At 50.9% G+C, this 26,224-nt stretch overlaps 2 protein-coding genes across 7 annotated transcripts in view; both read left to right on the top strand.

Annotated features, from left to right (window-relative positions):
- Positions 1-10,704, top strand: part of FBXL19 (F-box and leucine rich repeat protein 19) — a gene marked incomplete at both ends in the record, with an annotated part of 29,522 nt that extends 18,818 nt beyond the window's left edge. For all 6 annotated transcript variants that reach the window (XM_080703426.1, XM_080703423.1, XM_080703424.1 and 3 more), the window contains 4 exons: positions 2,688-2,851; positions 2,942-3,103; positions 10,230-10,448; positions 10,526-10,704. In XM_080703426.1, coding sequence (XP_080559552.1) covers positions 2,688-2,851; positions 2,942-3,103; positions 10,230-10,448; positions 10,526-10,704 — 724 coding nt within the window. The remainder of the gene's footprint in view (positions 1-2,687; positions 2,852-2,941; positions 3,104-10,229; positions 10,449-10,525) is intronic.
- Positions 10,705-12,870: 2,166 nt separating this feature from the next.
- Positions 12,871-20,832, top strand: ORAI3 (ORAI calcium release-activated calcium modulator 3; the record flags this gene model as incomplete). Its single annotated transcript, XM_080702670.1, has 2 exons — positions 12,871-13,098; positions 20,164-20,832. The coding sequence occupies 2 exons, from the start codon at positions 12,871-12,873 to the stop codon at positions 20,830-20,832; spliced, it is 897 nt and encodes a 298-aa protein (XP_080558796.1).
- Between the last annotated feature and the right edge of the window lie 5,392 nt (positions 20,833-26,224).

Here is a 26,224-nt window from a genome sequence, read left to right as displayed (position 1 = left end):
GCCACAGTAACTCCTGGCTAGAACTTAATCATTTTATCATATTTACTTTTAAGCTTAGCATATTTATGACACAATACTGTTGTTTGTTTTTGTTTTTTTAATTCTTTATTTTGAAACAGTGTCTCAGTAAGTTGCCATGGTCCTAAGTAGCTGAGGCTGGCCACAAACGTGCTGTCCTCTCAGCCTTCCAAGTACTGGGATGATAGACATGCACTGCCACATCTGAACAATACAAAGAGGGATAATTTAAAGCCAGGCACGGTAGCTAGCACGCACGGTAGCTAGCACGCCTGTAACCCCAGTATTTGGGAGGCTGAGACAGGAGGATTACAGGTTCAAGACTTATCAATCTAGCAAGACCCCATTTCAAAATAAAATGAAATAGGGCTGGGATTTAGCTCAGAAGTAGAATGCCCCTGGGTTCAGTCCCCGGTACCACAAAAGGGGGAGATGATTTAAAAATAAATTCATGTTGTGCAGGAAGTAAGACAGCAAATGTCTGGATTTTGAGAATCTCTCTTCCAGGGCAGGGCTTCTTAAAGAGAAAGAAGCATGGTGGTAGAGCCAGGTGCATTGGCGCACACCTGTAATCCCAGCACTTGGGAGGTTTAGACAGGATTGCAAGTTCGAGGCCAGCCTCAGCAGTTTAGTGAGGCCCTCAATAATTTAGAAAAACCCTGTTTGAACTTAAAGAAAGAAAGAAAGAGAGAAAGAAAGGTAGGTAGGTAGGTCTGGGATGTAACTTGGGGGAAGAATGCCTTGGGTTCAAGCCCCATTACCAAAAAAGATATATGGGTGGTGGGAGTGGGTAAGGTAAGGTTTCCTGGGCCCTATTTATTGCGCTGACATCTCATGTAGTCCAGTGGGAATTTTCTGACATACTTTTGAGAACTACTGAATTAGAAGGCAATTGTCAAACTGAATCCAGAGGAACCTGAGTGTACCACAAAGTGTTAATAGGAGAACTGGGGAATGGTTCTTTGAAATATTTTGTTTTGTTTTATTTTTGTGGTACTGGGGCTGCAACTCAGGGCATTCTAGCTCTGAGCTATATCTCCCAGAACCTATTTTATCTTTATTTGGAAACAGGGTCTTAGCAAGTTGCAGAGGGCTTCACTAAGTCACTGAGGCTGGCCACGAACCTGCGATCCTCCTGTCTCAGCCTCTCAAGTACTGGGATTACACGTGTGCGTTGCCACACCTGGCTATGAAATGTTGGGGAAGCCCTCCCATTTGCTACATGCTAGATTAATCAAAGCTTTTGAAGTGTTGGGGTAAGGAAACCTGTTTAACTTTGTTCAGACCTCATTTGTCTGTGTACTTTCAGTACCTGGAACCCACCAGCCTTTCCATAAACATTGGGGGAATAGATGCAAAGCTGCACGCGTGCTGGTGCGTGCTCTTGTGTTCCCAGTATTTGGGAGGCTGAGACAGGAGGATCACAGGTTCCAGACCAGTTCCAGCAAGTTGATGAGGCCCTGTTTCAAGATAAGGAATAAAAAATAGGACTGGGGGTATATCTCAGAGATAGAATGCCCCTGATTAAATCCCCAGCAGAAATAAATAAATAAATGAACAAAATAAGCCTGGTGGTGTAGCTCAGTGGTAGAATGCCCCTGGGTTCCATCCCTAGTACCATGGTGGTGGGGGGAATTGGGCTCGGGGTGTAGCTCAGAGGTACAATGTTCTAGTGTTCAATCCCCAGCACACACCCACCCCCAGCAAAAAATGCAACAGTATAAATGAGGTGTGTTGAGGAGGAGTGCTTAGTGGAAACTTTTAAGTAGTTCGTTCATTCATTCAAAAAATGTGCAGCAAATAACCTGTCCTTGGATACTGTGTGTTGGATACTGCAGAAGTGAAAAAGGCCAAGTTTGCCCTTGTGGAGTTTATGTTTCAGTTAGAGGAACCTGGTAATCAAACAGAAAAGTTCAGCATTGGGCAGCTGGCTCAAGATGGTGGAGACTAGCTGGTTATGGTGGTGCACACCCATAATCCTTGGGAGACTGAGACAAGGACCCGCAGGTTCACAGCCAGCTTCTGCAACGTAGTGAGGCCCTCCACAACTTAGTGAGACCCTGTTTCCCAATTAAAAAAAATAGGGCTGGGCATGTAGCTCAGAGGCAGAATACCCGTGGGTTCAATCCCCAGTACCACACACACACACACACACACACACACACACACACACACACACACACACACACAAAGAGATGGTGAAGATAAGGAGATGAGAAATGCCAATGAGCCACCATAATTTAGCAAGGAAGAAATCAAGGAGTCAGAGGTAGGGAGCTGGGGTCTGCTTACAGATCCCTTTGGCATTACATCAAATAGTGTGCACAGTGTTTGTGTAGTTATTTGGCCAAATGTTTTAAAAGCTGTAAGGCCTGCAAACTGTAATTACCCCATTTGATCTTACAGCAGCCCTGTGGGCAGGCAGAGTCTGGATCATTATCTTCATTTTATAAATGAGGCCTCTCTGGCTCAGGGAGAGGAATGGACTTGCCCAGGGTCTTGCATCCAGTTAGTGGTGGAGTCGAGTCCAAAATGCAGTGCTCTTGGCCCAAGGCCTGGGGCTTCTTACTATGCAGCTATCTGTGTGGGCCAGGACAGAGTGGGATGTGGAATTGTGGGCTCCCTGAAAGCTGAGGCTGAGGTCTCTGTCTCCCCCTTGTGGCCGCCAGGTGCTATGACAAGCGTCTGTGGCCTCGAATGGACTTGAGCCGGCGGAAATCACTAACCCCGCCCATGCTCAGTGGAGTGGTTCGCCGCCAGCCCCGGGCCCTGGACCTCAGCTGGACAGGTGTCTCCAAGAAGCAGCTCATGTGGCTTCTTAACCGACTGCAAGGTAGGGTCGGGTGGCAAGCAGGATAGGGTAGGGTAGGCCTGGAAGGAGGCCACCTAGTAAGCATCTGCTCCCTGACTCCTTGTCCCCTAGGCCTGCAGGAGTTGGTGCTTTCCGGCTGCTCCTGGCTCTCTGTCTCTGCCCTTGGCTCAGCCCCACTGCCGGCGTTGCGGCTCCTGGACCTCCGCTGGATTGAGGATGTTAAGGACTCCCAGCTCCGAGAGCTGCTGCTGCCTCCACCAGACACCAAACCAGGTAAGGCCTCTGTGTGCTATTCTGTAGACTGGGTTGGGCAAGGTGGGCATATAGGCCTCTAGTTCATTGACGCATGCTGAGTGTTAACATAGCTGGAGAAAGAATACATGAGTTTAAATAGGAAAGTCCTTATTGTTCATTTATTTACTCGCCTGCTGTGTACTTCTGAACTGAGGTGTTTTTTTTTGTTTTGTTTTTTGTTTTTGGTGGTACTGGGATTCCTGGAAGCCCTTCTACCTCCAGGCTATACTCCCAGACCTCTTTTTACATTTTATTTGGCTTAGGAAACAGGGTCTCCTAAGCCAGCGCGCGCGGCTGGCTTCGAACCTGCGCGATCCTCCTGTCTCTGCCTCCCAGGCGTGGGGATTACAAGCGTGCGCCACCACGCCCGGCTGAACTGAGTTTTAAGGAATGGGGATTTCCCAGGGAGATTGAAGCTCGAGGCTCGATTAGCAGTGTGGTGGGCACAAGGCCCACGTTGGCAGTGAAGGGTGCTCAGAGCAGAGGTCTGGTCACTTTGGAGGTCATATGGAGGTGCAGGTGGGGACACTGTGCCCTCAGGGCTCCTCATGAGGCCAGGAGATGGGATGCTCACAATATCCTCTCTGGCCCCTGCTAGTCTCTTCACTCCAGAGCCAGCAGAACCATCAGAAAGGCATATTTGACCATGCCATCCCTGGGCCCCAAACTCTAATTGTCCCCCAGTGCTCTGGATAAAGACCAGTATTTTACCCCAGTTGCTAAGCCCTGGTATGGCTTGGTTCCCGCTGACCCAGCAGTCCAAGCTCCTTGACTACCTTGCCAAGGTCCCTCCAGTCCCAGGGCCTTTCCCCATTCCTCTTTACTTACCTCTTATGCTCTGTCTTCCTCCATGTATTCAGCACCTAGCCATCCTTCCTGCCTCGGCACCAATGCCACTCCCTAGAAGCCCTCCTCGGCCAGCCCCTCCCAGCCTGTCACTGCACAGGTCGGGAGTGATCTGATTAAGGTCCCTTTCTCCCTGCTGGGTCTTGGATCCCGTAAGAGCAAGGACTGTGCTCCCCAGTACCTTGCTCAGTGGTGTGCTCAATAAATACCTGCTGAATGGCTGGGCTGAATGAGCAGTCAGTCAGTTAGGATGGAAGGGAGAGCTCTAGTTTGAGAGAGGTTTCCAAAAGGAGATTTGTTGTGCCTGGAATAAGAAACTCAAAGGAATTCTTTTTTCTTTTCTTTTTTTTTTATTGTGGTGCTGGGGATTGAATCCAGGGCCAATCTACTTCCAAGCTACACCCCCAGTCTGATTTTTTTATTCTTTATTTTTGAAATAGAGTTTCACTAAGTTGTAGAGGGCCTCACTAAGATGCTGAGGCTGGCAACAAAACCGCGATCCTCCTGTCTCAGCTTCCCAAGTGCTGGGATTATAAGCATGTGCTACCACGCTCAGCTCTAAAAGGACTTTATATATATATATATATTTTTTTTTTTTTTCTTTTTCTTTTTCTTTTTTTTTTTTTTTTTGCCGTATTAGGGATTGAACCTAGGGGCATTCCAACTCCAAGTTACACCCCAGCCCTATTTTTTATTTTTTATATTTTTATTATTTATTTATTTATTTATTTGGTCGTACTGAGGTTCCTGGAAACCCATCTACCTCCGGGCTACACTCCTAGACACCTATTTTATATTTTTATTAGGAAATAGGGTCTCTTAAGCCAGCTGAGGCTGGCTTTGAACCTGCGCAATCCTCCTGTCTTAGCCTCTCAAATGCGAGGATTACAAGCGTGTGCCACCACGCCCGGCTTTATACTTTTTTATTTGGAAACATGGTCTCTTAAGGTAGCGTGGCTGCCTCCCAAGCGTGGAGATTACAAGTGTGCTCCACCACGCCCAGCATATTTTTTATTTTTGAAGCAGAGTCTCACTAAGTGGCAGAGGGCCTCACTAAGTAGCTGACGCTGGCCACAGACCTGCATCCTCCTGTCTCAGCCTCCCAAGTACTGGGATTACAAGTGTGCACCACCATGCCCAGCTGTAAAAGAATTTCTTTTTCTAGGTTCTTTGACAGCTCTCTTTTCTGCCCTGGAAAGGGGAGGAGGGATAGGGAAGCAACCAGGATTCCTTCTGTTTTCTGGGCAAGACTCTAGAAGCCCAGTTGATTAACAAGGGTTGACTGACTGTTGCAAGCCACACAGGGCGAGCCAAGCCAGAGCACTTACCTTTTGGCCTTCTTTTTTTTTTTTTTTTTTTTTTTTTGCAGTACCAGGGATGAAACCCTGGGGCATTCTACCTTCAAGCTACACCCCCAGCCCAATTTTTAATTCTTTATTTTGAAACGGTCTCACTGAGTTGCAAAGGGCCTCACTAAGTAGTAGCTAAGGCTGTCTGCAAACCACACTTCTCCTGTCTCAGCCTCCCGAATGCTAGGATTACAAGCGTGCACTACCACACCCTGCTCTTTTTGTGTGTGTGTGGTGCGGGGGTAGAACCAAGGGACTTTTCTACCTCCAGGCTATACTCTCAAACCTATTTTTTATATTTTATTTGGAAACAGGGTCTCACTAAGTTGTGAGAGCCTCACTCAGTAGCTGAGGCTGGCTTCAAACCTATGCGATCTACTTGTCTCAGCCTCCCAAGGGCTGGGATTACAAGTGTGTGCCACCATGCCCGGCTCTTTGGCCATTCTTACTAGAATTAGACTGACCTGGAAAGATAGAGGCAGAGCCGCCTGGCAAACGCTTGTAATCCCTATACTTGGGGAGGCTCAGTCAGGAGGGATCACAGGTTCTCAGCCAGCTTCAGCTACTTAGGCCCTCCACAATTTAGTGAGACCTGTTTCAAAATAAGGAGTAAAAAATATGGCTGGGGGTTTCGCTTGGAGGTAGAATGCCCTGGGTTCAATTTTCAGGGCCAAAAAAAAGATAGGAAAGAGGTGAGGTGGGCATTGGGAATGGTGTGTTGCGTGAGGTGAGAAGGTGCGGGCTGGCTAGCAGGCAGACCAGTCTTGCCTCCTGCCTTTATCAGGAGTTTGCAGAAAGGAGCCTCAGCTGTTGTCCAGGTGAGGGCTTCACACCCACCTTTCCTGGCTCTCTGGCTTCCTGCAGCATTTCCACAGTGAAACGTAAAGATCTTTTACTCCCTGGCCTTTGCTCTCTGCTTGGTGTATCCTCCCACCTCACCACATGTTCACACTCTTTAAGGGTGCAGCTTAAATACCACCACCTCAGCAAAATTCTCTCTGATACCCACCCTCCCACCCCCAGGCCAGAAGTGACCTTTCCTCTAATAGCCGTCAGTTGTGGCGCAAGGTTGGGGAGCCTGTAATGAACTCCTTCTCTAGACTCTCAGCTCCTCAAAGCCAGGAGAAGGGTAGAATTCAGAGCATGCCAAATTGAGTGCCTGCAGAGGCGGCCAGGTAGTAACAGAAGTGACAAGTTGGGTAGGACCTTAGGGAGTGGCCCTGGCAGCCCTGCTCCAGCTAATCATCTAGTGGGAAGGGTCACCCCGTGGTGCCAGATCTCACAGGTTTTCAAGGAAAAGCTCCGTATCTACAGTTCTTTATAAAAATGGTCTTTTTGAGCCCGGCATGGTGGCACACTCTTGTAATCCCAGCATTTGGGAGGCTGAGACCAGAGGATCCCAGATTACAGACAGACTCAGCTACTTAGTGAGTCCCTTTGCAACCCAGTGAGATCCTGTTTCAAAATAAAGAATAAAAAATATGGCTGGAGTGTAGCTCAGAGGTAGAATGCCTCTGGGTTCCATCCCCAGACCCACAAAAAAAGAAAAAGAGAAAATATCCTTTTTGTAGTGTTAGGCATTCGTTACAAGAAATTTGAGCACCATGGTGGTGCAGGCCTGTAATTCCAGTATTCAGGAGGCTAAGACAGGAGGATCAGAAGTTCGAGGACAACCTTAGCAACGTTAGCAAGACTCTCAGCAACCTAGGGAGACCTTGTTTCAAAACAAAGAATAAAAAGGGTTGGGAGAGCCAGGCGTGGTGGCCCACGCTTGTCATCCCAGCATTTGGGAGGCTGAGACAGGAGGATCCCGGTTCACAGTCAGCCTCAGCTACTTAGTGAGGCCCTTTGCAACTCAGTAAGACCTTGTTTTCAAAATAAAAAATAAAGCCGGGCATGATGGCGCATGCTTGTAATCCCCTTGCTTGGGAGGCTGAGACAGGAGGATGGCACAGGTGTGAAGCCAGCCTCAGCTACTTAGGCTCTCAGCAAGTTAGTGAGACCCTGTTTCTAAATAAAATATAAAAAATAGGTCTGGGAGTATAGCCCAGAGGTAGAAAGCCTCTGGGTTCCACCCCTAGTACCACCAAATAAATAAATAAACAAACAAACAAATAAATAACAGGGCTTGGGGTGTAGCTTGGAGGTAGAATGCCCCTGGTAGAACAATCCTGTATTTAATCCCTGGTGCTACCCTCACACACAAGAAATTTGGAGGCTGGTTTCATGTATCTATCACATCTATGGGATTTCTCTCAATAGACCTGAGTCAGCTGACTTTCTTCATAATCACATGATCTTAGACAGATGGCTTTATGATTTGAGTGAGCCTCAATCTTATAAACAGGGATGACAGGCCCGGCGTGGTGGCGCACGCTTGTAATCCCAGCATTTGGGAGTACTTGGGAGGCTGAGACCGGAGGATCGCGGTTCGCGGACAGCCTCAGCTACTTAGTGAGGCCCTCTGCAACTCAGTGAGACCCTGTTTCAAAAGAAAAAATTGGGCAGGGGGAGTAGCTCGGAGGTCAAATGCCTCTGGGTTCCATCCCCAGACCCACAAAAAAACAAACAAACAAACAAACAAACAAAACCACAGGGATGACAATCAGAGAAATTGTGTCCCAGGACTAGAGTTCTTTAAGTGTGGTCCCCTGCCTACCAGCATCAGTATCGCAGAAGAGCTTGTCAGAAAAGTGAACTCTAGCCAGGCGTGATGACACAAGCTTGTAGTCCCAGTACTGGGAGGCTGAGACAGGAGGATTTGGGTTTGTGGTAGTGAGGCCATCGAAGCTTAGTGAGACCCTGTTTCAAAATAAATAATAAAAAATGGGAGCTGGGCCAGGTGTGGTGGTGCATGCTTGTAATCCCGTGCTTGGGAGGCTGAGACAGGAGGATCGCGCAGGTTTGAAGCCAGCCTCAGCTGTCTTAAGAGACCCTGTTTCCAAACAAAATATAAAATAGGTCTGGGAGTGTAGCCTGGAGGTAGAAGGTCCTTGGGTTCCATCCCCAGTACCACAAAAAAAAAAAAAAGGGAGCCGGGCATGGTGGCACATGCTTGTAATCCCAGCATTCAGGAGGCTGAGACAGAAGGATCATGGTTCACAGACAGCCTCAGCTACTACTTAGTGAGGCCCTTTGCAACTCAGTGAGACCCTGTTTCAAGATAAAGAATGCAAAATAGGGCGGACATAGTGGCGCACGCTTTGTAATACCAGCATTCGGGAGGCTGAGACCAGAGGATCGCAGTTCGAGGACAGCCTCAGTTACTTAGTGAGGCCCTCCGCAACTTAGACCCTGTTTCAAAATAAAGAATAAAAAAATAGGGCAGGGTGTATAGCTCGGAGGTCAAATGCCCCCAGGTTCCATCTCCCAACCCACACAAACACACACGAAAAAATACAAAATAGGGTTGGGGGTGTAGCTCGAGGTAAACTGCCCCTGGGTTCCATCCCCAGTAATGAAGGAAAAAAAAAAATGGGACTGGGGTTGTAGCTCAGGGGTAGAATGCTCCTGGGTTCAATCCCTAGCAGCAGCAGACACACACACACACACACACACACACACACACACACACAGGGAAGGAAGGAAAAAGATAAAATTACTCACACTCAACTTGTTACTCTGGGGTAGAGCCAGCTGTCTAGCCTCCAGGGAACTTGAGCCTCAAGTTTGGAACCAGTGACAAGGAAGAAAGGCAGACAAGGCGCCTTGGGCGTGAGCAGGAGAGCGTGTGGCCTCACAGTGGAGATGGAGGAAGAGGAGGCCTCTGAGCCCAGAGCTGTAAGCCAAACAGTGTGTTGGGCATAAGTGGTCCTGGCAGGGCCGTGGTGGACTGTGGTCCAGGTGTTTGGGGGTCAGGGAAAGGCGTTAGGAACTGAAACAGGGACGAGACCTTAAGGACTTGGAATGTTCTTTCAAGGGGACTGGACTTTGAAGTGCCTTCAGAGAGTTTCTAATAGAGGGTGTTATCCCAGTTGTGTTTGAGAACATTTCTGTGGGTGCAAGAAAGGAGAGAGACTGGAGGAGGCAAGAGGATCGGAACAGTTCAGGCAAGAGTGATGTGGACCCAGAGCGGTGCCCAGTGGTGATCAGGAGCGCTCCAGATGGGGACTTTACTCATTGTGAGAGGGAGGAGGGAGGGGAGCCTGGACGGGATTAGGGATGTTGTGTGGTAGATTAATGGATAAAATATATACCTCTTCTGTATCTCATTGCTGGAGACAGAGCAGTAAACAAAAATCCTTGCCTTTGTGGAACTGACATGTTTAAGGGGGAAAGATTAATAAGAGAAAATATGAGCTGGGCGTAGTGGCACACGCTTATAATCCCAGTACTTGGGAGGCTGAGACAGGAGGATCGCAGGTTCGCTGCCAGACTCAGCTACTTAGTAGTGAGGCCCTCTGCAACTTGGTGAGACCTTGTTTCATAAGGAATAAAAAAATAGGGCTGGGAGTGTAGCCCCTAGGTTTCATCCCCAGTACTGCAAAAAAAAAAAAAAAAAAAAAGAAAATAGGGCTGGGAGCGTACCTCAGTGGTAGAATGCCCAGTTCTGCACACACAAATGTGTGTGTGTGTGTGTGTGTGTGTGTGTAAAATGTAAATAGTATGTCATTCTGAGAAGAGGGGTGCAAGGAAGTGCAAGAGTGTGAAGAATGTCGGTTTCAAATTGAATACTCAGGGAAGCCTCTCTGATGATGATGCAAGCCCTGGGCAGGCAGATGAGGTCAGCTGGTGGGGTGTTTGGGAGAAGCCCAGCGCTGCGCAGGGAGTGCCACAAATCCACACTCCCATGTGGTGGGAACAGATTTCAGGGAATGGTGAGCAAACATGGGTGTGGACACAGTGTTCTGGGTTCTTGGGTGCCCAAATGGGAGTGGCCAGGGGTGCTGACCTCTCCTCTGCCTGCCCAGGGCAAACTGAGAGCCGTGGGCGGCTACAGGGGGTGGCCGAACTGCGCCTGGCAGGCCTGGAGCTGACAGATGCCTCCCTGCGGCTCCTGCTGCGCCACGCACCCCAGCTGAGTGCCCTGGACCTGAGCCACTGCGCCCACGTCGGGGACCCCAGTGTCCACCTCCTCACGGCTCCCACGTCTCCACTCCGAGAGACCCTGGTGCACCTCAATCTTGCTGGTAAGCACGGTCTCCTGTCCATCTTGCCTCCTGCCTACTCACCTGCCTGGTCTCAGCTGCCACTGCCCCATCCCCAGGTTGCCACCGCCTCACGGACCACTGCCTCCCGCTCTTCCGCCGCTGCCCACGTCTCCGCCGCCTAGACCTACGCTCCTGCCGCCAGCTCTCACCTGAAGCTTGTGCCCGGCTGGCAGCCGCTGGCCCCCCTGGCCCCTTTCGCTGCCCAGAGGAGAAGCTGCTTCTCAAGGACAGCTAGTTGGGCGCCCCCCACTCTCCCCCAGGACTCATCAGGAGCCTGGAACTCGGCCTTCATTTCATCCCCTGTTGAGAGGCCAGGCTACCCACCTCATGACTTGGATTCCTGAGTTGGATGACTTGGGATTCTTGCCCAGGGACTGGAGCCAGCCTCCCCCTTCTCTTCCCCCTGCACTGATATCTCTGGGGGTCTCTCTTTCCCCTCCCCTCCCCCATCCACCTGCTTCATTGTCCATCCCCTGGGGGGAGTGGGTCAGAGGTACTGGGGGGTGCTGAGCCAAAGGGATGGTGGGAGGGGGGTTACGGTGCAAGGTGAGGGAGGGAGAACGGGAAGGGTATCTGCACACAAGATACTGGGAGCCAGGGGGCTGGGGGAGGTGGCGGGGTGGGGGAGGGGCAGAAAGCAGACCACCAAGGGTTCAGGGAACAAAGACCAGATACCTGGAGTGGGTGGGGTGGGGTGGGGGGCCAAAAAGGGAAACCAGAGGAGCAACTGGGGATCCAGGTGTCAGAGGTAGTGGGACTTGGGGAGCCAGGGACAAGCCAGGGCTGAGTGGGGGGTGGGGGGCAAGAGCAGATGTGGGAGTAGTAGTACCCCTTCTGGGGGGTCACCACTCCTTCCCCCTGCCCAGATTTCAGTTCCTTCCCCCCACTCTGACTCCTTGAACGTCACTGAAAATGGCAGCTATTGCGAGGAGTGGGGGCCACGAGTCTACTCGCTGTTCAGCTCGTGGCCCAGGGGAGTGGTGAGGGGTACCCCAGCCCCTGCCTGCCTCTCCGCACAATACTTGAACATTCATCTGTACTGAAGTGTTACTTGAACCGGGGGAACCTCGGACCTGGGGGAGCCAGAGTGTGAAATGACGGGACCAGCTTGGACTGAGACTGGACTGGTGGGCATCCAGTGTGGACTGTGCCACCTCCAGATCTCTTGCTTTAGTGTCTTGAGCAGCTCCACCCCTCCTGACCTGAGTTGGGGGTGGGGGATGCCAGCCCGATGATGGGGAAGATGGGACTCCCCCAGCTTGGCTCTTCCCACTCTTTCATCGTCATGGAAACTTGTATCCCATTCGCCCAGGGAACTGCCACTCCTGGTTGCAATGGAAATAGCAGCCAATGGACACCTCCCAATGCCAGTGCTAAGGCTGGAAATGGCCCCTTTTAGTTGCCATGGGAACTTAGTAACTCTTGACTCTTCCCCGCCCCTTCCTCCGGGGGTGGGGCGGGGTCTTGGGAGCCAGGGGAGGAGTCTGGGCCAGGCCCCGCCCCTCGGCCCAGACCTCCAGGGGCCAGCCGGGTTGTACCATGTAGGGGAGGGGGAAATCTATCCACATACCTCAGGTAACAGGGAGGTGCACGGGTGGGGGGAGGGACTGGGCGGACCAAAGGCCGGAAGGGAGGGGGCCTGGGGATGGCAAAAGGCTTGAGGATGGGGCCGCTTCGGGGAGGGGGAGGAGGCAGCCCGGCGAGGGGCAAGTGGGGATCCCAGCCGGGCTGGGCCCCTGGGTCCCGGGTCTGTACAATACGGTTTGCTATAAAACTCAAAATCTTCCAGCCGGGGCTAATGAGTTCGTGTGTCTTTCTGCAGCGTCGGGGAAGAAGTGGGTAGGTCGGGGGTGGCCAGAGTGTCTACAACTGGACTCTTTGGGTAGATCTGAGGCTTTGCCCCTTCCCACTGCAGTTTGTACAGAAGAATAGGGTCGCCTTTCCCAGTTAACTTCTTAAAGAGGGGCGTGGTTGGCTGGACACCTGGGAATGTCCAAGTGTACCTGGGCCTTGGGACTCAGACTGGAGCTGGAGGTTCTCCACGGGGGCTTGGACATTCTGGGTGGACTAGGTTCGCGGGGTCCTTCGGGATCTTTGCCTTCAGGCCAAGATACGCAGGGGCTCGGTCCCCCGGCTCCACCCCATCATGTGGCCGCCCGGGCTCCGCCTCTGCCCCAGTTCCTGTTTCGGCCTCTGCTGTCCCGCTCCGGCCCCTGGGGCTCCCTGCAGACGCCCGCTCTTCGCCGGGGCGGCCTCTTTCTGGGAGCCCGCCGTCCTCTTCCCTGCTCACCCGGCCGGGGGATGGAGTCTCCCCCCCGCTTGGGCCGGCCCTTGTGGGGCCCCCTAGGCGCTTCGGCCCCTCGGTGACCGCCCTGCAACGCCTGGTGCCGCCTCCCCCAGAATGAAGGGTGGTGAGGGGGACCCGGGCGAACAGGCCCCGCTGAACCCGGAGGTCGAGAGCCCCGCGGGTTCGGCCACGTACCGAGAGTTCGTGCACCGCGGCTACCTGGACCTCATGGGGGCCAGTCAGCACTCGCTGCGGGCGCTCAGCTGGCGCCGCCTCTACCTCAGCCGGGCCAAGCTCAAAGCCTCCAGCCGCACGTCTGCTCTGCTGTCTGGCTTCGCCATGGTGAGGGGCAGGGAGGGGCACACGGGGAGGGGCGAAGCACGAGGGGGCCACGGGGTCGGGAGTGCCGCAGCTGCGTCCCCACGCAGGACAGGACAGAGGAAACGGGGGGGGGGGTGATGAAGGTATCACTATATTGGGAGAGGGATGTAAACAGGACCAGGAGATTACTCCCATAGGTGTCATGGGGGAGGGGGTAAGCAAATCAATGGGAAGGGAATCTGCAACATGGGACCAGGTGGTGGGGAAGGAGTGCATTCCCGGGAAGGATGGTTACTAAGTACTTCTGATAGGTTCAAAAGCAGATCAGCTGGATAAGGGCCTTTAGCAACAGGGCTGGGGGACCAGGGAGAATAAACTGCGTGAAGAGGTCACCGGCTGAAGGAAGGCCTATCCCAAGAAGGGGGCTACTCCCCCGCAGGGAAAAAGAGTGCTAGAGGCACTCTGGAAAACTCTAAGAGAGGAAGCCGCTGGGGAAGGAAGCTGATCAGGAAGCTGATAAGCGATTCCCCAGCCGATAAGCTGCAGGTGTGGGAGGAGGATATCAGCTAACGGTCCCAGCAGCGGCCTCAGCAAGGGGCGGAGGGTGGTCCCGGGGCACAGAATCAAGTGCTGGTTCCTCCCCGGATATGGGCAGCTGTGTGATCCTGGACAGGCCTCCATTCCCTCTGGCCAGTGGGACGTTGTGAGCTCAGGGAGGGTGCGACCTCTTCTCTTGCCAAACATCTGCCCAGGATGAGGTGTGATTCTTGTCATTGGAAACTGGATCCAGGCGTGTCTGAGCAAGACTTCCACACCAGGGGTAGCTTAGACCAACATGTTAATTGGGCAGGTGTGAAAACTGAAGATAGGCCAAGGGCACACAGCAGGGAAGGGGTACAGAATGAAGCTCTTGGTCTTGGTTTCCCTGTAGGAACTCAGGAAGCAGGGGGTCCTTTGGGATCATGCTCCTGTGTGGGTGGACATCAGAGGTAGCTGAAGTGGAGGTCGTAGCACTAGGAGATCAGGGTTAGTCCCCACCCCTCTCTCTGCAACAGCTTTTGTATTTAAAAGATGACAGAGCCGGGCGTGGCGGGGCATGTTTATAATCCTGATATTTGGAAGACTGAGAAAGGAGGATCACAGGTTCACAGCCAGCCTCAGTAACATAGTGAAGCCCTCTGCAAATTAATGAGACTTTGTTTTAAAATAAAAAATAAAATAAAGTAGAGCTGGGGTTGTAGCTTGGAGGTAGAATGCCCCTGGGATTCATGTCCAGTACCAAAAAAAGAGGGGGGGGGACCCTAAGGTATCCTAGATCTGAGTCTGTGGTGTTCTGTGAGGGCAGTTGTCTCCACAGACCAGCTTACCTTTTTTGATGGGGAAGGGATGCTATCTGGAGACAAGGAGCTGACTCCCCTTCATTTTACAGACCACAGAGGGAAGGGAGCAACCACCCGTGAACCCATCTGTGAGGATGGTCAGCTTCATGGTCCAGGCTGTTCCCCAGGGGTCAATGTGGTGTGCTGCAGGACTTGCAGGGTGCTGGGGTGACGGCTTAAGGGCCAGGGTCTTCTCTGCAACTCAAGAGGCTAGATATGGCCGGGCGTGGTGGCGCAAGCTTGTAATCCCAGCATTCGGGAGGCTGAGACCGGAGAATCGCGGTTCGCTGACAGCCTCAGCCACTTAGTGAGGCCCTCCACAACATAGTGAGACCCTGTTTCAAATTAAAGAATAAAAAACAGGGCAGGGGGTGTAGCTGGAGGTCAAATGCCCCTGGGTTCCATCCCCAGACCTGCAAAAAAAAAAAAAAAAAAAAAAAGAGAGGCTAGATGTGTAGCTCTGGGGTAGGACTGGCCCCAGTCCTGGTAAGGGAGAGCAGGGCTGGGCCAGGCCTGGGGAGAAACCAGGACTAAGCCTGGCCCAGATCTCTGTTTGTGGAAAACACCTGCTGACATCTGCTATGGCCCAATTTCCCAAAATACTCAGCCTTATCTTCCTACCACCGCCTGCCAGACTGTGCACTCTTCCTTCTCCCAGCCCCAGAGCAATCTAATAGATCCCGCAAGGGCCAGGATGGGGAGAGGACCAGATTCTCAAACTACATGGCCTGAGTTAGAATAACATTAAGCAAACTGTGTTCAACTATGGCTAAGTACCAGGTACTGTCCCCATGGCTTTTTATGAGAATCATCTTATTTTTTCTTTCTGTACTGGGAATGGACCCAGGATGCTCTGCTGCTGAACTATATCCTCAGCACCTTTTTTTATTAATTTTTATTTTGACATAGGATCTTGCTATTTTCTGCAGACTGACCTCAAATGTGAGATCCTCCTCTCTCAGCCTCCCAAGTCACTGGAATTACAGGGGTGTGCCAATCTGCCTAGCAGTACACCATCTTTTATCCTATGAAATAGGTACCACTACCATGACCATTTTTAACAGATGAGAAAACCAAAGGTCAGAAATGTTAAGACATCTGTCCAAGGTCCCACAGCTAGTAAATGACAAGATTTGAACGTAAGCTGTCTGGCACTAGGGTCCAAATTTATAATTGCCTAGAACAGAGTTATCAACTCAAAATGTTTGCAAAGTTCAGGCAGGGAACATGAATGACAGATTGGTTGGATGGGAACTTGTGACCAAGAGACCCCCATGACCTACACCCAGAGGGAAAACACATTATTCAATTTATTCAATTCTTTTTTTTTTTTTTTGGTGGTGGTGGTACTGGGAGTTGAATCCAGGGGCTTTCTACCTCTGGGCTACACTCCCAGACCTATTTTATACTTTATTTGGAAACAGTGTCTCACTAAGTTGCTGAGAGCCTCACTAAGTAGCTGAGGCTGGCTTCGAACCTGTGCCATCCTCCTGTCTCGGCCTCCCAAGCGCAGGGATTACAAGCGTGCACTACCATGCCCAGCCATTATTCAATTCTTTTTTTTTTTTTTATGCGGGTCTGGGGATGAAACCCAGGGGCATTCGACCTCTGGGCTACACCCCCTGCCCTATTTTTTCTTCTTTATTTTGAAACAGGGTTTCACTAAGTTGCAGAGGACCCCACTAAGTAGTAACTGAGGCTGTCTGCAAACCACAATCCTCTGATCTCAGCCTCCTGAAAGCTGGGATTACAAACGTGCGCCACGCTTCATTATTTAATTCTTAACTGATAGTTGCCATGCTGTAATGGAATGGGCCTGGTGTGACCAGATCTGTTGGGTATTCAGTAAGATCTGGAAATAGGAATTTTTATATGAAATCTTGAGTTTCAAAAGTTGGCCATTCTTTTGTTTATTTTTAAACTAATTAATTTTTTTTTTTTGCGGGTCTGGGGATGGGACCCAGGGGCATTATACCTCCAAACGACACCCCCTGCCCTATTTTTAATTCTTTCTTTCTTTCCTTATTTTTGGTGGTACTGGGGATGGAACCCTTTTACCTCCGGGTTATACTCCCAGACCTATTTTATATTTTATTTAGAAACAGGGTCTCTTAAGCCAGGGAGTCTGGCTTTGAACCTGTGTGATCCTCCTGTCTCCGCCTCCCAAGCACGGGGATTACAAGCGTGTGCCACCATGCCCGGCTAATTCTTTTTTGAAACAGGGTCTCACTGAGTTACAAAGGTCCTCACTAAGTAGCTGAGGCTGTCAAAGAACTGCGATCCTCCTGTCTCAGCCTCCCAAATGCTGGGATTACAAGCATGCGCCACCACGCACTGCTTCTAATCTTTATTTTGAAACAGGGTCTCACTAAGTTGCAGGAGGCCTTACTAAATAGCTAGGTCTGGCTGTGAACCTGTGATCTTCCTGTCTCAGCCTCTCAAGTACTGGGATTACAAGCTTGTGCCACCATGTCGCCATGCCAGGCTTGATTTTTTATTCTTTTTATTTGTGTATGTGTGTGTGTGTGTGTGTGTGTGTGTGTGTGTGTGTGTGTGTTGTACTGGGGAGGGAACCCAGGGGCATTTTCTACCTCCGAGCTACATCCCCAGCCATATCTGTATATATATAAATCTGTATATATATATATATATATATATAATTTTTTTAAGGTGGTACTGAGGGTGAAACCCAGGGGCTTTCTACCTCTGGGCCATACTCCCAGACCTATTTTATATTTTATTTTGAAACAGGGTCTCACCAAATTGCTGAGAGCCTCATTAAATAGCTGAGGCTGGTTTCGAACCTGTATAATCCTCTTGTCTCAGCCTCCCTAGCGCAGGGATCACAAGCATGTGCCACCAAGCCCAGCTCCCAGCCCTATTTTTTTTTTTTTTTTTTTTTTGCATGTCTGGGTATCTCTGAGCTAAACCTTCAGCCTGATTTTATTTCTTATTTGGAAACAGGGTCTCATTAAGTTGTGAAGGGCAATGCCAAATTGTCAAGGCTGGCTATGAACCTGTGATCCTCCTGTTTCAGCCTCCCAAGTATTGGGATTACAAGCGTGTGCCATCACACCTGACTACACTGTGCTTTTAAAAAACTGAATAAGAGCTTGGTGTGGTGGCACATACTTGTAATCCCAGTATTCGGGGAGGCTGAGATAGGAGGATTGCAGATTTATAGCCAGTCTCAGCAACTTGTGAGGGCCCCTGCAATTTAGACTTTGTTTCAAAATAAAGAATAAGCTGGGTGTGGTGGCACACACTTGTAATCCCAGGTACTATTTTTTTTTTTTTCTTTTGGTGGTACTGGGGTTCCTGGAAGCCCTTCTACCTCTGGGCTACACTCCTAGACCTATTTTTTATATTTTAATTTGGAAACAGGGTCTCTTAAGCCAGCGCGGTTGGCTTTGAATATATATTATATATATATAATTTTTTTAAGGTGGTACTGAGGGTGAAACCCAGGGGCTTTCTACCTCTGGGCTATACTCCCAGACCTATTTTATATTTTATTTTGAAACAGGGTCTCACCAAATTGCTGAGAGCCTCATTAAATAGCTGAGACTGGTTTCGAACCTGTATGATTTTGTCTCTGCCTCCCAAGCGCAGGGATTACAAGCGTGCACCACCACACCCGGCTCCCAGTTACTATTTAATAAGGCCCTTTGTAACTCAATGAGACCCTGTTTCCAAATAAAGAATAAAAAATAAGACTAGGGGTATGGCTCAGAAGTAGAATGTCTCTGGGTTTCATCCCCAGTGCCACAAAAAAAAAAAAAAAAAAAAAATAGGAGCCAGGTGTGGTGGTACACACTTGTAATTCCAGCATTTGGGAGGGTGAGACAGGAGGATCATAGTTTGCAGCCAGCCTCAGCTACTTAGTGAGATCCTTTGCAACTCAGTGAAACCCTGTTTCAAAATAAAGAATAAAAGGCCAGGAGTGGTGGCACATGCTTGTAATCCCAGCATTTGGGATGCTGAGACCCGAGGATCATAGTTCAGGGCGAGCCTCAGCTACTTACAACTCAGTGAGGCCCCTTGCAACTCAGTGAGACCCAGTTTCAAAATAATGTATAAAAAATAGTAATGGGGGTGTAGCTCGGAGGTAGAATGCCCCTGGGTTCCATCCCCAATACCGAAGGAAAAAAAAAACAAATAAAATAAAATAAAGAATAAAAAATAGGGCTGGGGGGTAGAATAGGGCTTGGAGGTAGAATACCCCTGGGTTTTATTCCCAGTATACCCTAAAAAAAAAAAAAAATAGGGCTGGTGTATAGTCCAGAGGTAGAATGCTCCTGTGTCCTATCCTCAGTACCCTCCATGCATACCATGGGCCAAGCAAAACACGCCTGCAAGTTGGCGTTGGTTCTTGGTGTGCCAGTTTGCACTTGGGCCTTGGACTTTATTATTAGCTATAGAAATAACAGCAAACACTTAGCTAGCCCTTATTATATGCCAGCTGCTGTTCTCAGCACTAGGTATATATTGTCTCATCTAATTTTCCCAACAACCTTATAAGGTATAGCACCCTATAAGGTGCTATTATCAGTCCTCATTTTCCAGACAGGAAGTTGAGGTACAGAGAAAACTAAGTCACTTCCTCGAGATTCTATAGCTAGCCAGGTGGCAGGAGGACTGTGAGTTCCAGGCCAGCCTGGGTAACACAGCAAAATCCATCTCAAAAAGAGGAAGAAGGAGGAGGAGGAAGAGGAGATGAAGAAGACCAAAAAACCAAAAACAAAAAACAAAAACAAAAGAAACCAGAAAAATAGGTGCAGTGTTGCACACCTTTAATCCCACTACTTGAAAGGTTGAGACAGAGCTAGGCGTGGCGGCGCATGCCTGTAATCCCAGTACTTGGGAGGCTGAGACAGGATTGCAGGTTCGAGACCAGCTTCAACAAGTGGTGTGACTTTTCTCAACCTGATGAGATTCTGCATAAAAATAAAATAAGAGCTGGGTGTGATGGCATGCTTGTAATCCCAGCATTTGGGAGGCTGAAACTGGAAGAGCATGTTTTGAGGACAGCCTCAGCTTACTTAGGCCCTTTGCAACTCAGTGAGACCCTGTTTCAAAATAAAGAATAAAAAATAGGGCTGGGAGTGTAGCTCTGAGGTAGAATGGCCCTGGGTTTCATCCCCAGTACTGCAAAATAAATAAATAAAATAAAAACATAAATAAATAGAGCTGGGAGCACAGCTCAGTAGAATGCCCCTGAGTTCATTTCCCAGTAAAACACACACACACACACACACACACACACACACACACACACACACGCGCTCCTGCTTGAGACAAAGGATGCACATTCAGGGGTAGCCTGGGCAATTTAGTGTGGTCCCGCCTCCAAATAAAAATGAAACCGGGCCAGGATTGTAGCTTAGAGGTAGAACACCCCAAGGTCCAATAGCCAGCACCACACACGCACATGAAGGGTAACACAATTTATAGAGCCCAAGTATCCCAGGGTCTGTGCTTTTTAACTCCTACGTGATAACCAGGGAAAACTCAGAAACAAGTTATCCACCCCTTGAGGAAACCAAGGCTCAGGATAGGGTACAGTCTTTTAAGACAATGCCTTCTTTCTGCCAGGTACTGTTCTAGGTCCTAGGGATATAGCAGTGATATGCCCTAACAGGCAGAAAAATTCCTTTACTGTTAAAGAGGTTATAGGCACTCAATCTGTTCCCTCTTGTGCCCACAGGTGGCCATGGTGGAGGTACAGCTGGAAAGTGACCACGAGTACCCCCCGGGCCTGCTGGTGGCCTTCAGCGCCTGTACCACCGTGCTTGTGGCTGTTCACCTCTTTGCACTCATGGTCTCCACGTGTCTGCTGCCCCACATTGAAGCTGTGAGCAACATCCACAACCTCAACTCTGTCCACCAGTCGCCACACCAGCGCCTCCACCGCTACGTGGAGCTGGCCTGGGGCTTCTCCACTGCCTTGGGCACCTTTCTCTTCCTGGCTGAAGTTGTGCTGGTGGGCTGGGTCAAGTTTGTGCCCATTGGGGGCCCCTTGGACACATCACGCCCCATGGTACCTACATCCCAGGTGTCTGGGACTCTGTCACCAGTGGCCTCCTCCCTTGGCCCAGCTTCCAAAGTCCCACCATCCTCTGCTTCTGTAATCCCGTCACAGGCCAAGCCTCCTGAGGCCTGCCCGCCCCAGCAAGTATGTGGGAGTGGTGGTGGGGGCCACGGGCCAGGCTGGCAAGCGGCCATGGCCTCCACAGCAATCATGGTACCTGTGGGACTTGTGTTTGTGGCCTTTGCCCTACATTTCTACCGCTCCTTGGTGGCCCACAAGACCGATCGCCACAAGCAGGAGCTCGAGGAGCTGAGTCGCCTGCAGGGGGAGCTGCAGGCTGTGTGAGCCTGGCCTTGGCTTTGCTGCAAGCTCTGCCTCCCTCCGGCCAGAGGCCCCAGAGGCCTACAGACCATTCCCTGCCCCTGGGTGGAGCCACTTTCTGTGGTCACTCTCAGGTAGACCAGATTCTTGCCCACAGGCTCCCACATTCCCAGGGACTTTTCCTGTCAGTCTGTCCCATGGGTTTTGTAAGTGCTACTCTATGCCTGGGCTGGGAGGAGCAAGGGAGGAAGTGGAACGTCCTCAATCCAAGGCTCCTGGGGCAGATGGACACAGAGACCCTAGAGAGACCTTTGGTGCTGACCCTCAGCTGCTTGCTCCTCTACAGGACATGGAGGTCAGAAGGTTACACACCCACACAGAAGTCTCCGAAGGCAGTCGACCCTTGCTTCACTTGTGTTGCGTCTATTTTATGGTTGGCATTTTCTCCTCCACCCAGATTTTGATGGATTTTATATTCTTGCTTTGGTTGTTTCTATAGCAAACCTGGGTCCCACCGTTCCTAGGGAGAGTCTCCCTATTTTTTGATATTCGAACCCACCCTCAGCCATTGGCGGTCAGTGGCCACCTGCAGCAGGGGGCAGCTTGCCTCACCACCCAGGCCTATACTGTGTGTCTAATCAGACCTGGCTCTCACTCTCCTGGGCTGGGCTGGGGGCATTGGAAGACTGAGGGCCTGTGCACCTTGGCAGGGGTTGGTAAGGAAATTTTAAGGGAGAAGGTCTAGTCCCCAGCCCTTAGAATCAGAGCTCTTCCGACACTGAATTTTTGATGCACCTTGTTTTGTATAATAAATTGTATTTCACAGATGTCCCTGTGGCAGTGAATGGGGTGAACGGGGAGGCCTTTTGGGGTATGGTTACTTGTTCCCAAGAGCCAGTAGGTGGGGAATGAGTGCCAGGTAAAACTCCTCTCAGATGCCAACAAGGCTAATGGCGTCTGAATGTGGGGACAGTTATTCGAAGGCCAAAGGACTTTGAATTCTTGTTCCTGAGCTCAGGGTCTGTTTCTCTTCCTTTGAGGATTTCATCTAAGTTTTTCTTCAGTGACCACTACATCCTAAGGACTTTCCATAGGTTATCTCATTTAGCCATCATAACCATCTCAAGAGACACATCTTTCTCATTTTCAATTCAGATATATGGAAACTGGGGCCCAGGAAGGCTGATGATCTTGCCCAAAGCTACAGAGCTAGTCAGTGAAACTCAACTTAGATTACCATTACCATCACAGGAGAATATCTGATTGAAAAAACGAAGCAGGGCATGGTGGCGCACACTTATAATCCCAGTACTTGGAAGGCTGAGACAGGAGGATCACAGGTTTGTGGCCAGCCTCAGCTACTTAGTGAGGCCCTCCACAACTTAATGAGACCCTGTTCCAAAATAAAGAATAAAAGGCTGGGCATGGTGGCACACACTTGTAATCCCAGCATTTGGGAGGCTGAGGCAAGAGGATCATGGTTCAAGGACAGCCTCAGCTACTACTTAGGCCCTCTGCAACTCAGTGAGACCCTATTTCAAAATAAAGAATAAAAAAATAGGGCTGGGGGTATAGAGACACTGACACTCTGAGCTCCACCCCAAGCCTTTTCATTTTTTTGGTACTGGAGAATGAGCCACACCCCAGACCTTTACTTATTTATCTATTTATTTTTGTGGTACTGGGGATGTAACTCGGCATTCTACCTCTGAGCTACACCCCCAGCTCTATTTTTTAAACTTTATTTTGAAATAGGGTTTCATTGAGTTGCAAAGGGCCTAAGTAGTACTGAGGCTGTCCAAGAACTGTGATCCTCCTTCTCAGCCTCTCAAATGCTGGGATTACAACCGTGTGCCACCATCCCTGGGTTCCCAGTCCTTTATATTTTGAACAGGGTCTTGCTAGGTTGCTGGGAGTCCTACTGAGTTGCTGAGGCTATCTTTGAACCTGTGATTCCTCGTCTCAGCCTCCCAAGTATTGGGATTACGGGCATATGCCACCACACTGGGCTTTTTTTCTGGTACTGTGGATTGAACCCAGAGCATTCTACCTTTGAACTTCACCCCAGCCCTATTTTATTTTTATTTTGAAACAGTGTCTCAGCTGACCATGGTGGCACACACCTGTAATCCCGGTACTTGGGAGGCTGAGACAGGAGGGTCTCTGATTTAAGAACAGCCTCAGGAGTCATCAACCTAGTGAGACCCTGTTTCAAACTAAAAGTAAAATTGGGAAGGGAATGTAGCTTGGAGGTAGAATGCTCTGGTTCAATCCTCAGTACAAAACAAAAAACAAAAAACCCCCAAACCCAGAAACGGTGTGACTAGGTTGTTGAGCCTCACTACTTGCTGAAGTTTTCCTCAAACCTGTGATCTTCCTGTTTCAGACTCCCAAATACTGGGATTACAAGCATGCACCACCAGGCTTGGGTCAGCTCAATTTTTTATTTTGAAATAGGGTTTCGCTAAGTTGTTGAGGTCTAAGTTGCTAAGGCTGGCCTGGAACGTGCTGTCCTCCTGTTTTAGCCTCCCAAGTACTGGGGTTATCGACATGCACCACCACACCAGGCTAAACCATTACTTTTCACCTGGTCCAAAAGAAAGGAACCTGTTCTCATTTCCTATGCCTTCATGTAAATTTATTGTTTTCAGCCTTATTTCCTTTTTTTTTTTTTCATTTTCTGTTGGTACTGGGGACTGAACCCAGGTATTGTATCTGAGCTATACCCATAGCCCTACTTTAGTTTTTGTTTAAAAACAGGATCTTGCTAAGTTGCTGAGGCTGGCTTTGAACCTGTGATCCTCTTTTCTCAACCTTTCAGGTACTGGGATTACAGGCATGAGCCACCACACCCAGCTTTTATATTTGTTTTGACACAGGACCTGGCTAGATTGCTCAGTCTTGCTAGGCTGCTGAGGCTGGTCTTGAGCCTGCCATCCTCCTGTCTCAGCCTCCCAAAGGGGTGTGCCACCACACACAGCTTCCCTTATAGAGTCTTAATTCGGTTTTCCATTCTTGTGGTGAAAGAACTTTAAAAAATTACTTTTTTCTTACTACCTTAAATTTTTTAAGTAATAAGTAATTTTTTTTTCTTTTGTGGTACCAGGGGCTTTATACCTTCTGGCTATACTCCCAGACCCATCTTTTATATTTTATTTGGAAACAGGGCCTCACTAAGTAGTTGAGGCTGGCTTCGAACCTTTGTCATCCTTCTATCTCAGCCTCCCAAGTGCCGGGATTACAAGCATGCGCCAGTAATAAGTAATTTTTTAAGTAATAAGAAAAGTCTTTCCTGCATTGTTCTGATGTCTGCTGTAAAATCTTGTATGGCAGGAATTATCATCCACTTTTTTTTTTTTTTTGTGGTACTGGGGATGGAACCCAGGGGCATTCTACCTCCGAGCTACACCCCAACCCTATTTTATATTATTTTATTTTTGAAACAGGGTCTCACAGAGTTGCAAAGGGACTCACTAAGTAGTAGCTGAGACTGTCCTCAAACTACAATCCTCTTGTCTCAGCCTCCCAAATGCTGGGTTCACAAGCCTGGGCCCCCACTTACTTACTATCCACTTTTTTTTTTTTTTTTTTTTTTTGCGGGCCTGGGGATAGAACCCAGGAGCATTTGACCTCCGAGCTACACCCCCTGCCCTATTTTTTTATTCTTTATTTTTGAAACAGGGTCTCACTAAGTTGCAGAGGCCCTCACTAAGTAGCTGAGGGTGTCCACGAACCGCGATCCTCCGGTCTCAGCTTCTGAATGCTGGGATTACAAGCGTGCCACCACGCTCGGTTTATCATCCACTTTTAAACATTCTTTTTTGCGGTGCTGGGGATTGAACCTACAGCCTCATACATGTTTGGCAAGCGCTCTCCCACAGAAGCTACACATCCCCAGCCCTCGCCATTCATTTTTAGAAGTAGCTAAAATTTAGGAAGGTCAATGACTTGCCCATGTCATACAGTGAGGAATTGATAGAGATGTCACTAGGCGTCTTCAGCTCAGGCAGAAGGGTCTAAGTGGTAGTGCAGTTTTCCCAGAAGCCAGCGCGCCAGTGACCACACCAGAGAAAGAGGGTGCTCAGCCTAAGGGCGACCTCAGCCCGGAGGTCCCGCGGCTAGACCTGGGCTGGTAAGGCGACGTCCTGCGAGCGAGCATACGGGAACTGGAACCATGACGTCTGGATTCCTGTAGGGCCTCTACTTTTATTTATTTTTCACAGGCCCCTAAGACCACCTCAGATTTAAGCACAGTCGTGAGCCGAGCCAGCGAATACGAGGCACATTCGACGGGCCCCAGTCTCCCCACCTCTCATTTGGGCACCTTAAAACAGAGGCCCAAGTGGACTAACAGGAGGGGAAAAAATGCTCCCGGCGATCCGCGCGGAGCCCGGCAAAGCGAGGCGGGCGCATGCCCAAGTCAGCGCTCCCGTTTGTATTTTTCCAGCTCCCGGCGTCCGGCTCCGGTGGTCCTACGGGAAGCGCCCCTGCGGCGGAGCGGGCTCGCCAGGCCCCGCCCCCGCGCGCCTGGCCCCGCCCCCAAGGCCGGCAGATTCGCCAGGCTGGCTTCCCGGGGGGGCTCGGGCCCCTCTCTCCACTCAGCTGAAAATCCTCGTGGGGCTCAGAGAAGGCCCCTGCGCTTTCGCCCTTCACCCCCGGGTTCGGGAGCGGGCAGTTCTCTGAGCGGTGCTAGCGCGAAAGATCCAAAAAAGTGTCAGCCTCTGCCAACGGGGCTCGGCTAAGCCGGCGTTGTTTTCCTGACTGCGCCACGGCGGGTAAAGGGAGGCGACGGCCGGGGCGAGTCTGCAGCCCCTCAGCGCCCGGCCGCGCCGGGAAGGGGTCGGGAAGCGCAGCAGCGCGTGCGGCCCCGGCGCGCCCCGCCCGCGCGGCGAATCTGCGCCGCCCGACGAGCGGCTCGCGGCCCCGCGCTGGCCGGCCGCCCCCGGCCCCGCCCCTGCCCTCGGGGACCGGGCGCAGCTTTCGCCGCCGCCGATTCGTCAGGAGCCCCGGCCGGAGCGGCGCGCCGGGGCGGCGGAGCCCAGCCCCCGGGGGATGCGGCCCGCGCCCCGGCTCCCTGCGTGGCACCTCCCGAGCCTTCCAGAGCGCCGGCCGCGGCGCGGCTGCGGCCCCCGGCCCCGCGGACCTCCCGGCAGCGCCCGTGGCGAAAGTGCGGATGCCGACGCCGCGCCCGCTGGGCCTCGCGCAGGTGGCGGTGGTGTTTGGTGCGCGCGCCGGGGAGGTGGTGGTGGGGGGGCGCCGCCGCCGCCACCGCTGCGGGGCCGGGTCTCGCGCGCCGCCGCCGCCGCCGCCGCCTCGCGCCGCGCGGGGTGGGGGGAGGGGAGCCGCTGGCCGCGCGGGTGAGTAGGGCCGCGGCGCGCGTGCGCGGGCCCGGGGGTGCGGGACGCGCCGGGGCGGG

Source organism: Muscardinus avellanarius (genome assembly GCF_963383645.1).
Source record: "Muscardinus avellanarius genome assembly, chromosome: 10".
NCBI classification, from domain to species: domain Eukaryota; kingdom Metazoa; phylum Chordata; class Mammalia; order Rodentia; family Gliridae; genus Muscardinus; species Muscardinus avellanarius.
The sequence above is the reverse complement of the archived record's forward strand: the minus strand, read 5'-3'. Positions and strand labels throughout refer to the sequence as shown.